Genomic DNA, 15,504 nt, shown 5'->3' with positions numbered 1-15,504 from the left:
AAGTGTGTAGAACTCAAGTGAAGATGATAATATATCTCAGAAGCTATGTTCTTTCCCTTATTCGGCTATATGGAATGTAAATATGAAATGTAACTATGGTGTTATATAAAACAGTCATAATGCTGGTGCCATGTAATATTTGTGTGTATACTATATTACTATGGTTCTTTTAGAGCCTCTACTTTGTACTAGTACTCTAGAAAGTACTGCGAAAGCTTTTTGTAACTTATTCTTTGGTAGTTTTATTTGCAGTACCACATTTTAATGACGTGTAAAACTGTATCTGCAGGACAAATATGGCTTTCTTAGCAACTGCTGAAGCTTGCGATACAAATACAGCCCTTTTGGCAAGATGAATTTCGTGTTCTGCCTGCCAATGTTCCAGATGTATGGACAATGTCAAGCATTCTCAGGTCCCATTGTCACTCTAAGGGTGTTTGAGGACAATGTCTTGGTTAGAGAGCTTCTCAAAACCAGACGTGAAGGAAGAGTTTTAGTTATTGATGGTGGATGAAGCATGAGATGTGCTTTGGTCGGAGCGAACTTGGCTCAGAATATGGGATGAAAAAGCGTCGGCGAAAAACAACCTTTTATCAACATTGCAGGAACCTTGATTCGTGAAGGCGAATGGTTGTATGCAGATAGTGATGGCATCCTTGTTCAACATCTGAACTGTATATTTGAAACAGCATTACTGCTTCACATGTTAAACTTTCCTACTAATAGAGGAATCTGTTATTTCACTGCTTTTGTTAGCATCTGAATATGCATTAGACTTTCCTCATCAACAAAAGAATGTGTTTGTTTCTCACTTCCTTTTGCGATTGTTTTATCTGCTACTAATACAAAATTAAAGTACATTCAATTATAAAACTATCATTTAATGCCAAAATCAGTAAAACATTGGAAGGTTTTCTTCAAGATTCAACTGCACAAGTCATTTGAACATACAATTGCGTATGTATTTGTTTTTCCACTTCTGACGAGCGTGGTTACAAAGAAATAGTTGTGAAATCCAAATAGCCTAGCAAATCCAGTTGGCTTTGCCTGTTGTTGGATTGTGGGTTCCTGGGCCAACAATATACACATACAGATAAGTTGACAACACTGCGCAGTTGCAGCAAGAATAGAGATGGAGCAGAAGAAGCAAGGAGATGGGTTTGGAGAGACTGCCTAGCAGAAGAAGCAAGGACATGTTTCACTATAAAAGGTACAGAACCTTGAGTTTATTTTTGTTATAAATTTTGTAATCATACAGTTTTTATCTTTAAAGTTTCGAGGGATAAATTCTGCCTGCCTAATACTCTCAAATGCATGAAGTTGCAGCCAGTGGATTGAGCATGATGCAATCCGTCTCATAGATAGATTTAGAGTTGGTGCTGCTAACAACTATTTTCAAACAGCTAGTATCAGCACCCCCAATAATTCCATTGTCATCTGGACTCGCATTGCAGTGCTTGTCGCTTGTCTTGGATCTTATATCAATGAACTAATCATTGCCATTGCTGGTAATCTTCCCCTTTTGGTAGAGTTAGATCTTGAAGACAGACCAGATATAGAACCATTGCTGAACCATGACTTAACCAACATCCGGATCAATATTTGGCCTCTTGTCATTGTTTCACGGTATTCTCTTATTCGAGGTAGACAAAACCACCAATTCTCGTTCAAAAGAGTAAATAATATGGCCATGTTTCTTCTTTCCGAGGGCTGCAAGTGTCTAGCATCTGTGATTGTGGGTTTTCCAAAGTCAGTGATGCAGGCTCCGCATCAATCTTACACTATTGTATGAAGTTGAAGAAATTCGAAGCACGTAATGCCTTCCTTTTGTCAGACTTGGCCTTTGTAGACCTTTCAAATTATTGTCCTGCAGTCTTATAGCTAGTTATAGGGTCCTGGAGGTGCTTGACCTATGTGGCTATAGGAGCATAGCAGATTCCTGCCTCAGTTCCATTTCATCCCTTGGAACCTTAGCCATGCTGAATCTTGCAGGAGCAGAAATCACTGGTTATGACCTATCTGTTCTTGGCCAGGGGAATCCACTCATCAAACATTTGTGTCTCAGATGTTGTAAGAGGGTGACTGATGAAGGAAAAGGTTTCACAGAGCAGAGAAACACAATCAGCAGGGAGATGCTCCAAAATGATCACAAGTGATGAAATATGTAATTTGCGCATGTACTATCATATCACTAGCTGTGTTTCTTATAGATCCACTTATTCATCAAACTAACCTCATTAACTCTGCATATAGAGAATAAATGGAAGTTTTGCATTTCTCTCAATTTAATGACTACAACTACAAGCTATGCAGAGAACAATGGCAGTCTGCGTTTCTCACCCAATTTAATGAATACAGCTACAAGCTTACAACATGCATTTCCATCTACATACCTACAGAAGCTCCTAACATAACACTCTAATAAGTCTATAACACATACTTTATAATCCTTAAGACTCAATGGTTATGCTAGCTCCAAAGGTACAATTCTGCCTCTGGCACTCCCAAAACAAAGGTACAATTATGTTTATCGTCATATTCAAGCACCGTTTCCTCTCAAATATTAAACAATACAAATTAGACAACTAAAAAATATAAAAACTCTTTACCAAGAAAATATAGATACTAAAATATAGAACACAGAGAGAGAGAGAGAGAGAGAGAGAGAGAGAGAGAGAGAGAGAGAGAGAGAGAGAGAGAGAGAGAGAGAGAGAGAGAGAGATAATTGCTGATATAGAAACATCTGTAAATTGGATAGATCAGCAATTATCTTCCTTAGTTGCTGAGAGAGCATTTCATTATGGTTCCCTTCCTAATAGGGTCAACGTTTCATGGTTCCTAATGCTTACCAAAAAAACCTAACACATTCAAACCATTGGGCCGCACAACCTTAGTTTCCCCAATTTATTGATTTAAAATTCATAAGAAATTCCTAATATGTGCAAAACTATATATATTATATAAGAATGAAAATACGGTATCGTTTAGACACTAACAAAGGCAATTAAAAATAAAATTGTATTCATACACCAGTCTTATGGAGAATAGTCCATGATAATAAATCAATAGGCTAGAACTAAAGCTAGGAGACTATTGAAAGCGGATTATCCATGCATGGTAGGCACTTTGGCCCTTGCAGTAACCACGCAGCACCTTCACCTCAATCTGTTAAGTTATGCCATAAGGCTGCATTAATCATGAAATGCTGTAACTGATCATAAAATAACTTGTGCACATGCATTAGAGTCTTAGACAACCATGCATATTAGCAATTACAATGCATTAAGCATGCATACATAAAGAAATAAAGACATACCAAATGATCTCGAACTCCCCAGATGAAGCATCATTCATCAAAAAAGTTGTCTGCTACAAGCAAATAAATGGATCAATATCAATTAATTTAAATATATAATCAGGCATAAGTTAACATGCCAAATTAGCTATTAACTATCTACACATGCAATGATCATGACATTACTGAATCAGAAGACCTTACCTAAGTGATCATAGAGTTTTAAAGGATAGTTTTTATTGTCAACGATAAGATACAAGTCTTCCAACCACATGCCATCTAGAGGTGATTCTATCGAAACTGTTGCTGCATAGAATTTCACCACACCCCCATCAACTGCCTCCAATAGTACATAATAAGAACGGTACCAATAAATTCTAGGATCGCCACATACCCAGGATGCTCTAAGCACTCTCACAAACTGCAGTTGGGCATTCTACAAGAGGAGCCAAACCAATTCCATTAGATATGTAAAGAAAATTATTAAACATTAGTTTACACTTTACAAAACCATTTGTAAAAGTAAGAAACGTGCATTGTATTCTAGCTAAACAGAAGAAAGGGCTAATGAGTTTAATTAATTTATATATAAATTTGTATACCTTGATCATCCTGTTGAACTCTTGTTTGGCGAAACGGGCAGGCCCTAATCCTCCTATTTCCATATGATAATCATAGAGCTGTTGGTGTTGAAGATGGGGTATTAGCAATTTAGCACTTTAGTAGCAAGCAAACTAGAGCAGGCATGAAATCATATACATACACCCGGTACATGTACCTTATTCTTAGTAGCTTTGGGTATGGGAATACGATTTTCATGGCCCCCAAAATCAAAAGGGAATACCATCTTCTGGTTGTAGTTGATAGCTGCGGTCTGAAAATTCCCAAGAATATTGATAAGTTTTCCATGATTCTGAAAATTACATTTACTACTCTTTCCCAGCTTTCCAAGCACACAACGAACAGCCATATATAATATAGCCTACCCTGTAATGTAAGAATCAGTACGTAAGATCACTCATATATAATATCTACTGTTGCTGTGGATTAGCTTTAAATAATCAGTATCGAAAACCTAATTTCTAGTTTCATGGCCAAAAATAAAATTAATTAATTAACAAGAGGGGTAGAGTCTTCTTCTTATTACCTTAGGCCTTCTACTATGGTAAGACCCTTTTTTTTGTGACCCAAAACCTATTTTGAGTCACAAATAGTGTTGTAACTCATTTCTTAATGCAATGGTGCTGTGACCCATTTTGAGTCACAGTGTTTTACACCTATTTAAAATATGGCTAATATTAATTAAGTGATATTTAATTTTTAATTTAAAACTCAAATAATTATAAAAATTATATCATTGATTTTATTATAATGAGATCTTTAAAATAAGATTAATATTGAATATTGAATATATTTTAATAAGATCTTTAAAATAAGGTTAATGAGAAAAAAAAATTTGTGCAAAATTTGGTTACCAAAGGTTGTAGTTTGTGATGAAAAACTATAGGTGTTGTATGGTATATATAGACCCATTTGAGAATATAGTCGTTGGAGGGTTTTGGGGAATTTTTAAAAATGTTTGAAATTTTTTGGCAATTTTTCGGGTACTATTTCAATTTTAAATGATTTATTAATAATTTGTTTTTTTTAAAAAAAAAGTTAGGCAATCTGGACTGTTGATAATCAACGGTCCATTAATCCAAGCCCTCTATTCAAATTGGTCCATTTAAAAAAAAAAAAAAAAAAAAAAAAAAAAAAAAAAAGGTCTAACAGACAAAAGATGGCAACCATTGATCACCAACAATCATTTAATCTAGACGGTTGGTGACCAGCACAAAGCCCAGGCGCGTCGCACCATGTAATAGCCGACCAAATCAACAGGCTGGGCCCACTTGCTTTTAAGCTTTGTTTCACTCTCTCTCCTCTTGCAACATCACGTGGGCTTCACTTTTTTGCATTTGGGTCACAGCCATTTTGGCTCACAGTGAGACCCGGATTTGGGTTATACTTTGGTTACACCTTCTCTTGGGTCACATTTTCCGGTCCATAGTGTTTGAGTGTAAGCCATTTGTAATCCAAAATGAGTTTTAAGTCACATTTTCAGGTAGGATAGTGGAAGGCCTTACAACAGCCAGCGAAAAGGAGAGGAAGACGACTGAGAGACAGAGAAACTGAGAAAGGGTAAGCCTATTGTGAAGTGTGAACCTTAATAGGACGCAAATTTCGCAAATTTGGATCAAATATTAACTGGGCCAAGACAACAAAATCAAAGACTCGATTCAATTACATGCATAACATTCACGGCCCAGCAACTAGCAAGTAGCAAGGCAGGTGTCATTATGGGCTTAAGTATACATGGGCCAGCCCAGTATTCAAGAGAGCAAGGCCACCAATTGCCATTAATCCTATCTATCAATTTGTGATACAACATTAGTGTATTTTGTGATACAGCATAGTGTATCAATTTGTGATACAACATTATTGGTCAAAAAAAATTTGTGATACAACATTACAATTCACAGATTAATAACTTTTGTCCCTACAATCTTCTCCTTGTCATGGGGAAATGAATGGCCTTCCTGGCCCTTGTTGTAAAATTTATTTCATTATTTTTCTCGCAAGTATACGAGTCTTTGTAATAAAGTTCATATAGAAGAGGAGATCGAACCTAAGGGAGTGTTGCAAAAAAATACACTAAATTTAAAACTCTAAATTAATTTAAAAATAAAATACAACTAAAATATAAAACAATAAAATTTATATCTACTTGTTACTAAAATTTGGTTTCACTTGGGATACTTAGAAGTTGTATCTTTAAGCAAGAATAAGATCTATCATAAAAAAATCATTTATTTTGTGCTTAAAACGTAAATATCTTTGGTGAGGGCATCAAGTTAAGTTTTAGGTGTCTTCCTCTCTTTGGGAAATTACTAGAAATTTACTAGGTTTGTATATAGTGGTGTGAAATCCTAACCTTGGTTTTCATACCATTGTTTAAATTTCCAACACCTAAAAGTTGTAATTTTTCATATTTAGATTTAATATTTGAGTTCTTGCCCCCTTATTTACTTTATTTTCCTTTCATCTACTTTATTGTTTTATATTTTATATTTGGTCAAACAGAAGTTTGTTGCACCTTTTCGTCAAAATATTCTTCAGCTGAAATCCAACTTACAAGAATTAAAGAAAGGGTCAGACTTGATTGAAGTATATCTTGACAAGGTCAAGACGTACAGCTCGGGATGCCCTTACTACTGTTGCGTGTTTTTCTTGAAGATGAGGATGTGGTAGTCACTATTCTTCGTGGCTTACCATTAGAATTTGTAGCTATGAAAACTGTCATTCGAGCTCAATTTGTTACCTATTCCATGAGTGAATTGAAAACTCTTCTAAAAGCTGCTGAAATTGATATTGACAATGATACCAAGGACACTTCATTGCTTCTTCGTACTGCTATGGTCACACAAGCTCAGGCTCCTTCTAATTCCTTTACCACTCAGTCTGCTTTGCTACCTTCTCACTCATCTAATATGGTTTCTTAGCCTGCTCATACTATTCCACCAGGATTTTCCTTTCCTACTACTCCTAGTGTTCCTCCAGGTTTTAATTTTCATGTTCCTCTTGGTCCTTATGATTGTCCCTCTGGATCATATGGATCATCTGGATTTTTTGCTAGAGGAAGGGGCAAGTATAATAATGGTGGCAGATTCTTTGGTGGTCTTGGTCACAATCATTGTTTTCATAACACTGGTGGTTTTCATAACCAGTTTAGTTCTCACAACAACAATTATGGTGGACAGTTTCATCACTCTGGATATACTGGCAGGTCTCAAGGCAATTTTAATGGCAACTTTAGTGGCAATTCTAATGCTCACAGTGGTTGGAATTCTGGTATTACTTGTCAGCTATGTGGCAAGCATGGTCATGGCATGGCGCACATACATGTAGGTTACTCAACAATTTTCAGACTAGGAATAGTGGTTCTATCTCATCTATGGCATGTCAAATATGTGGCAGGAAGGGTCATACAGCTGATACATGTTTCTTTCTTATTGGTTTTCCTGGACAAACACAACCGAATGCTTCTGCTCCTTTTGCCATGTATGCTTCCACCACTCCAGTTTGACTTGCTGACACAGGGGCCACTCATCATATGACAAATGAGGTTCAGCATCTCACTGGTGTGACTGTATATCCTACAACTAATTCTGTTAATGTTGGAAATGGTGAGGCTATGCATATATCTAACAATGATAATAGTCAATTGCTTACACCTCATGGCTCTCTCAAACTACAAGACATTTTACACATTCCTAATCTTGCTACTCATCTCCTCTCAGCTTATCAATTGTGTAAAGATAACAATTGTCTAATGTGGCTTGATGAATATATGTGTTGTATTCAGGACAAGGTGCACAGAAAAATCCTCTACAAGGGGCTGAGTAGCAATGGACTTTATCCTCTTCCTTTACACCTTCCATCTACTTCACATGCTTCATCTTCTTCACGTTCATGTTCTGCCTTTCTTGGACAACACATCAAGCAATCCTTGTGGCATAAAAGGCTTGGTCATCCTACCAATGACATTGTTTATGCCATGTTAAATAAATGTAGTCTATCTAGTAAGTCTAATAGTTTTTCATCCATGTGTGAACCTTGTCTAGCTGGAAAATTTAGTAAGTTGTCTTTCCAACTTTCTGCTACCAAAAGCAAAGATCCTTTTGACCTTTTACATTCTGATGTATGGGACCTGCTCCTTTTCAATCTTTAGATGGTTTTAGATATTTTTTCTTGTTCATTGATGATTGTACAAAATATACATGGATCTTTTCATTGATAAATAAAAGTGGTGTCTTTTCTGTTTTCCAATCTCTTTGTGCTTATATTTCCAATCATTTTTCAACTTCAATTAAGTCTTTGTGCACTGATGGTGGGGGTGAATACATAGGGTCTCAGTTGAGGGATTTTCTAGCCTCTAAAGGTATTGTTCATCAAGTGTCTTGTCCATATACACCTGAACAAAATGGTGTTTCAGAGAGGAAAAATAGGCATCTTAGGGAAACAGTTGTTACCCTACTACAAACAGCATCCTTACCAAATCAATCATGGTATCATGCTTGTGTCATGGCTGCCTATCTTATAAATAGGATGCCAACAGCTGTTCTCAACATGATTTCACCCTTTGAAAAATTATTTCATAACATACCATCCACAAAGCATTTGCGAGTGTTTGGTTGTGCTTGCTACCCCTTGATGAAACCTTACAATTCACACAAACTTCAACCAAAAACTGTTAGATTTGTGTTTCTAGGTATTGCCTTAGGCTACAAGGGATTTATTTGTTATAACACTGTGGCTAGGAAATATATTGTTTCTAGACATGTTCTATTTGATGAAGAACATTTTTCATATGCAACAAAACCATCAGTGTGCATTCCTTCTCTTATGTTGAAAGCTAATTAGCAACCTACTCTTCAAGCTGGTTCTATTTCTATGTTCTTTTCTTATCCTAATCTGTCTCCACATGGTCCTAACTATACTCAGTCTTCTTCTTTTATGCCTATACTTGTCTCTAGAGATTCAACTAGCAGTGAGCAAACTAGTACATCAGCTCAACCATCTATAGATTTAGTTCTTATTGCTCATAATTCAAGTCAGTTTCCTTTTGTACCTTCTCAGTCTACTGCTACAGTGAATAGGGATGGGAATGAGTCTATTACTGATCTTGAGTTGAGTGGTTTTCATCATACAATTATTCATTTGAGGGAGAAAACAATAATGTATCAGTTAGTACTATGTCTGGGAGTGGTGTATCTTTTGTGTTAGCAAATTCAACTACTCCTGATAATCATTCTGATATCACCATTGTACATCATGTACATGGTCTTACTAATGCTACTATCAATGATCATAACATGATTACAAGGGGTAAAAGAGGTATCTTTCAGAAGAAAGGTTTTTTGTCTATCATGACTTCAGGAACATCTGATCCTACTCTTATAAAACCTTCCAACTATAAGGTTGCAATGAAGATTCCAAAATGGTATTAGCTATGCAGGATGAATATACTGCTTTGCTACAACAAAAGACTTGGTCTCTTGTTCCTCTTCCCCCTCATAAGAACCTAGTTAGTTGTAAGTGGATTTTTAAGCTTAAGAAAAACTCAGATGGTTCCGTAGCTCGACATAAAGCAAGGTTAGTTGCTAGGGGGTTTAGTTAAGAGCATGGGGTTGACTATGATGAGACTTTTAGTCCTGTGATGAGGCATACCACAATTAGGACAATTTTGGGATTGGCAACTCAGTTTGGATGGAAATTACATCAACTAGATGTTAAGAATGCCTTTTTACATGGCTTGTTGAAGGAGGAAGTGTATATGTCTCAACCAGGTAGATTTGAGATTCAAATCATCCCACTTATGTTTGTAAGTTGGAAAAATCCCTATATGGCCTCAAGCAGGCTCCTAGAGCATGGAATGATAGGCTCACAACTCATTTACCTTCTCTAGGATTTAGTTCATCTTGTGCAGATCCATCATTGTTTTTCAGGATTGCAGGAACCTCAAAAGTATACCTTCTTCTATATGTTGATGACATTATTCTTACTGGGAATAATGAACATGATATTCAGCTGGTCAAGACTGAATTACAAAAAGAATTTGACATGAAAGATCTTGGAGATCTGCATTATTTTTTGGGGTTGCAGATTCAATACTTGAAGGATGGATTATTTATTTCTAAACAGAAATATGCCAAGGAAATCATTCACAAAGCAAGCATGGACACATGTCATACTCATTTTACTCCTTGTCAATCTGGAGTGAAGCTTCTACAGGATGAGGGTCCTTTTCTTTCAGACAGTGACATATCACTTTACAGAAGTTTGGTAGGCTGTTTAAAATACTTGACCTTTACTAGGCCGGATATTGCCTATCGTGTCAATAGTGCGTGTCAATTTATGCAAAATCCCACAGAGCAACATCTTACAATAGTGAAAAGAATTGTGAGGTATATCAAAGGTACATTGGATTTTGGTCTAACATACAGAAGAGGTGGTCATAGTCTAGCTCAATTAGATTAATTACAGGCTTACTGTGATGCTGATTGGGCAGGTGATCCAAATGACAGGAGGTCAACTACAGGGTTTGTTATTCTTCTCAATGGAGCTCCTGTTTCTTGGTGTAGCAAGAAACAAAATGTTGTCTCTCGTTGCTTAACAGAGGCTGAATACAGGAGCATGGCAGATACTACTTCTAAGATTTTATGGCTCAAGAATTTACTTGCAGATTTGCACTTTAATCTGCCTCATACACCTATTTTATATTGTGACAATATCTCTGCTCTTGCTCTTTCAGAACAAATAATCGGAGTGTAACCAAAATGGAAGCTTTGTAATAATGGTGAGCTTTTGGTTGTTCACTTTAAAATATAAATCAATTTCCAAGTATAGAGACAAGCCCTTTATTTTGAAACCATTAAGCAAAACATCAAATAAGAAATCAAAATTCATTTGAAAGTAAAAACTTTATTTTAAATCCTATTTTTGGTGCAAACATATCAACATTTCAAAGTAACAAATAATGAGTAAGTAATTGAGCCATTCTAATCCTTAGATAAATAATTCCGCAGATTTCTCAACTAAAATATAAAAAGATAGATAGTAAAGGAATAGTAACAAACTCGTCCATAATTGGATCATCTTCCTCATCACTTGAGTATTCAAATATGGGTGGTGTTGGTAAGCTATTTCTTGGTGAATTCTCCCTACTTCCAAATCTCCATCCTTCACTATCTGAAATGTCTATGAAGCTGACCATTCTTTTGTCCTAAAGGTTTCTTGCAAATTAACAAACTGTGTAGGGATGAGCATCACTAAAACAGCTAATCACACACTCAACTAGTCCAACAAAACTCAATCATTTCGATGTGAACATTCATTAACAAGTAAGGTATAGCATTGGCTTAAGTCCTTGCCAAAATGGCCTAAACTCAAACGAGTAATTTAATGAATAAATGGGCAGCCTATTTAAAACTTAAAAAGGAAACCAAATCATTCTTACTTTGAAAATACGCATACTCAATTTCAAAGATCAAAACTGCAATTACACAAACATAAGTTGCATTTATATTTTCATAAATAACCAAATGTTTTCTCGGGTAGAACATGGCAAAATAATCATATAACTATACTTGTCATATCCAATCATGATTAATTTCATGAAATGCAAATGCATATTTATTTAAATAACAATGCAAACGTACTTTTTTCTCCATGACATTGTAAACCTGTCAAAGTTTATAAACAGTGGACTTATCCCCTAATTTGTAAATTTAATTACCTATATCTCTCATATCTTACTAAAAAATAAGATCCAGATAGTGAGATGTTTTTTTCATTGAAGTAAATAAAAACTATCTACTCCTCTCTAGCATATTCTTAATTTTCATAACCAATTCTAGAACACACCTGTATGCATACCATTTATGGAATTGAACCAAGGATAGAATAAGAACTGTACCCCTTTATCTCTAATTAAGAAGTCCAAACATTTAAACCACATTAGTGTAAACATTATTGATTCAATATTTATGAATGCTAATATATGATTTGGCAGCCCCTATGAAAGGTATGGCTGCCCTTATTGCTCCACATATATATATGCTGCTATATAATCATGAAATGACCATTCATTTATACATATACTCAATTTGATTCCTTGCACTAACCTCATATACATGCTTTATAACTTAAACAAGTATAACACAATAAGAGCAATTAAATAAACAACCAAAACTCTGTTTAACCTTGGATTCGAAACCAATAATTAAGACCAAGTAAACATACAATTATTGGTTCAAACCCCTTTTTACCTTTTAAACTAGTTCTTAAATTCTTAGAACTTTCAAGTTTTAAAATAAGGTAGAAATTCACTCCTTAACAACTCTCAGGTATCACAAGTTATGTAGTCCCTATTGGTTTTATATCTAGGTGATCTAGTACCCATTTATACACCAATAAACTGATATGTAATTGTTACTTTTTCACAAAAGGCAAATCTAAGTTTATTAAAAACTTAATTCCTAGGTTAGTTTCTTTAAACTAAACATGCAGCCATAGTGATTCAATTCCCAATTAATTTCAAATAAGTCCACTCATTTTATCCCTAGAACAATAGATTAATATTTTCCATCCTAATAAGGCAAGTTGAAGTCATCAACATGCCTTCCATGTTTAATTAATTCGTAGTTTCAAAAGCAACTAGATTACCACTCCTATAACATACAATTAACCAATAAATCACACTTTCTTTTAAAAGTTAATTTCTTAATGCTATACAAACATGGCAGCCAAGAAACACATCAAACATCTAAGACAAACAGTCAACTCGAGCCAAACATTTAAGAAAGTAAACACCTTTAATCATATAACTATGAATTAAAACATATTGAAACATAGAATTTGAAAAAGACTAACTCCCCCTACCTTAATTGAAGCCTTTTGCTCTTGCTGTAATCCTCTAAACTAAAAATTAATCCCAAAACATAAAGGGAATCAGATTTCACATTCTCAAACTCATTAGGGCTTTCTAGGGTTTTAATGTCGTATTGGCTAAGTTAAGTGACATATGAAACCTCTAATCTATAAATAACCATCCTATGACCTCAAACAAGTTCTAAATCATACATACATACATATTTGGAAGCTTAAAAATCAACACAAAGGTTGCACCAGAAAAAGGGTATGTTGCAGCCTTGGTTTTGTTCAAAATCATGGGGTTTTAACAACCCAAATTCTATTTGAGGGGTAAATGAACTCCTTTATGCTCATAGAACAATCTCAGGGTGATTTTTGACTTGTGTGAACCAACAATTTAGGCAAAAAAAACATTAACATCAAAAATGGCAGCTTTAGGCAAACTTGGTTTCTTAAAAAGTCCAAATGTTCAGTACATGCTTAGTGAATTTTATAAAATCACAAAAATAATTTGAACAAAATTTTCCACAAGCAATTAGAAGACATACTAACACTCATGTCAAAACATTTTCAAAGTATTTGAAGTTGTGCAAGTAGGGTTTTCGATAGCCCGAAGTTCACACCAGAAAACTAGTTTTACTACAAAATCATTGTTCATGTGGTAAAAAGCTATTCTCAGGTATATGAAACCAAATCAAGTAAAACCAATTGGTACAAGTCTGAAATCATCTCTACAATCTACTGTATCAATTTCAAATCAAGACTCTCAGTAAAACAAAATTCGAGCATGCAAACCTCATGAATTTTCTTTGAAAATGCTGCAGAAAAATGGCAGATTTTAGGGAAACTTTGAAAATGCATAACTCACTCAATATAAATGGGATTTGTATGATTCTTGCTTGAATGAAAGGTGTACATATCGAATTTCATGCATAAACACAATTTTGCAAGTTTCTAACTCAGTTGGTACATAATTCAATTTTTATCATGCAAGGTCAAAATATGTAAAAATAGCCAAACAAGACTAGGCTGTGAGACTCTTGGATTTTTCTTTGGATGCACTTAACCCTATTCATTCAACAAGGTTCTAAGGTACTGGAAATCAAACTTAGAGGGTAGGGTGAGGGTTCTTACCAATTGTTTCTGAGTGTTCTAAAAAGGAATGCAGGCTGCAAACTCCTTCTTCTTCTTCTCAGGTTGGCCTTCTCTTCTGGCCTTCCTCCTCTTCTCTTCTCTTCTCGTTCTTTCTCTTTCTCTAACTCTAACTCTCTCCCTTTTTCTAGAACTCAAAATTAATGTGGAGGATTTGTCTAAGTAGGGGTTGGTTTTATAAGAGAATGCTTGTGTTTGTTGGAGGGAAAACAGAAGAGTCACTTCCTTTCTTGCGTGGGAAAGGTTTTTGACAAGGCTCTCGGGCTGTTTGTCAGGACTTTTGGTTTCTCAAGAGGCTTCTAATAGGCTACACAATCCCTTAAGGCCTTTTAAATTAAGTGGTTAGTCTAAGGCTCTAGGCTAAACAGCTCAATAACCAACCAAAGGCTTTTCTTTATGCTAAATCATTTAATTAAAGTCATCATTACATTTTATTTGGTTCTCTTTCCTTCTAATCCGAAAATACACTCTAACTCCAGCCCTAGTCATGATCACCATGCCATACAATAGCCATCATCTTTATCTTTTGCTCAAGTAACCTTGGGTTCTAGCGCTAGTGGTCTAGATTGGTCAACAATAAGGTTTCATGGTCAACTTTTCAACCCTTGGTATTCCTACTTGTCAAATTCTAACTCTAAACATGTATATGTCACAAATACATGTTTGTACAAGAAAAAGTAAGTATGTGATATGAAAGGATCACTTGAGTGTCCAAATAACTTATTAAAAATATGTAATTTCAAATAAGTGCATTGAAACCATTTTTCGATGAAGTAGAATCATACAAACTCTTGGCATTAATCCGAGATCATCAATTTAATAAACAAAGTCATGCTAATAATCAAATTATCCTAGCATGAGTAATTAGGTCAAGGGGTTGTGCATAAGTGGTCATGTAACTCATGTTCTTACTTTTGTGAGATGCTAAGCAAGTAACATAATTTTAACATAAGTGCACAACTTTAAATAAAACATTTAGATAAATGTAATTCCATAAACTTAACTATGTGGGATAAATCCAAATTTGTGTTCAAAAGGTAGCAATTAGTTTTAACTAATTTTAATTAGCCTAGTAACACTCTTAAATCAAAATCAATAAAATTTGGGGTGTTACATAATGCTTCTCGGTATTATATTATAGTTTGTAAAGAAAAAAAAAAACCTTGATACCATGTGGTGCACTATCTTTCAACACAAAATAGGCACAAATCATGCATCGCACAGTATTACGTGCAGCCATATATTTTTCTATTATACTATGAAGTAAATTCAAAATTAAAAAAATAGGGTTTTTTTTTTCAATTTTAATATCTGAATATTGGTCATTTTCATTTAAACAATTAATTATCCCAACTAGGTATCCTAACTTTTATTTTGTCCCAGTTTGGTATATAATATGTTTTTTGTCAAATAATACCAAGTTACTAACATGCCCGGGGGGATTTTAATCAACTCAAGTTCGTAAATGGACTAAATTATAAGACATGTGCAAGGTAAATGACCAAAATTTGTTAGTATTATTTGACAAAACTCACATTATACCATACTGGGACAAAATAAGAGTTTAAATACCCAATTAGGAC

General features: G+C 34.9%; 1 protein-coding gene and 1 pseudogene across 1 annotated transcript; one reads left to right on the top strand and one right to left on the bottom strand.

The window, feature by feature from the left end:
* Positions 1-296: 296 nt before the first annotated feature.
* LOC147283164 (putative 4-hydroxy-4-methyl-2-oxoglutarate aldolase 3 pseudogene) lies at positions 297-763 on the top strand (annotated as a pseudogene).
* A 2,276-nt stretch (positions 764-3,039) lies between these two features.
* On the bottom strand, positions 3,040-4,265 carry LOC147283163 (uncharacterized). The gene is made up of 5 exons (XM_086248374.1): positions 4,074-4,265; positions 3,898-3,975; positions 3,500-3,731; positions 3,317-3,369; positions 3,040-3,165 (listed from the first exon to the last, which is right to left on the bottom strand). Exons 1-4 carry the CDS (start codon positions 4,263-4,265, stop codon positions 3,347-3,349), a joined length of 525 nt encoding a protein of 174 aa, XP_086104500.1. The 3' UTR covers positions 3,040-3,165; positions 3,317-3,346.
* Positions 4,266-15,504: the final 11,239 nt, after the last annotated feature.

The sequence above is a fragment of the Dryas octopetala genome, chromosome 6 (assembly GCF_963921425.1).
Source record: "Dryas octopetala chromosome 6, drDryOcto1.1, whole genome shotgun sequence".
In the NCBI taxonomy this organism is placed as follows: domain Eukaryota; kingdom Viridiplantae; phylum Streptophyta; class Magnoliopsida; order Rosales; family Rosaceae; genus Dryas; species Dryas octopetala.
Note: the sequence above shows the minus strand (reverse complement) of the source record. Positions and strands in the feature narration are given on the sequence as shown.

Excerpts from the sequence above, each read along its gene's own strand:
- LOC147283163 (XM_086248374.1), bottom strand. The coding sequence starts at position 4,265 with ATGGCTGTTCGTTGTGTGCTTGGAAAGCTGGGAAAGAGTAGTAAATGT. Across the intron at positions 3,732-3,897 it reads AGTTCAACAGGATGATCAAG|AATGCCCAACTGCAGTTTGT; the intron begins GTATACAAATTT and ends CTCCTCTTGTAG. Across the intron at positions 3,370-3,499 it reads AAAACTCTATGATCACTTAG|CAGACAACTTTTTTGATGAA; the intron begins GTAAGGTCTTCT and ends ATTTGCTTGTAG.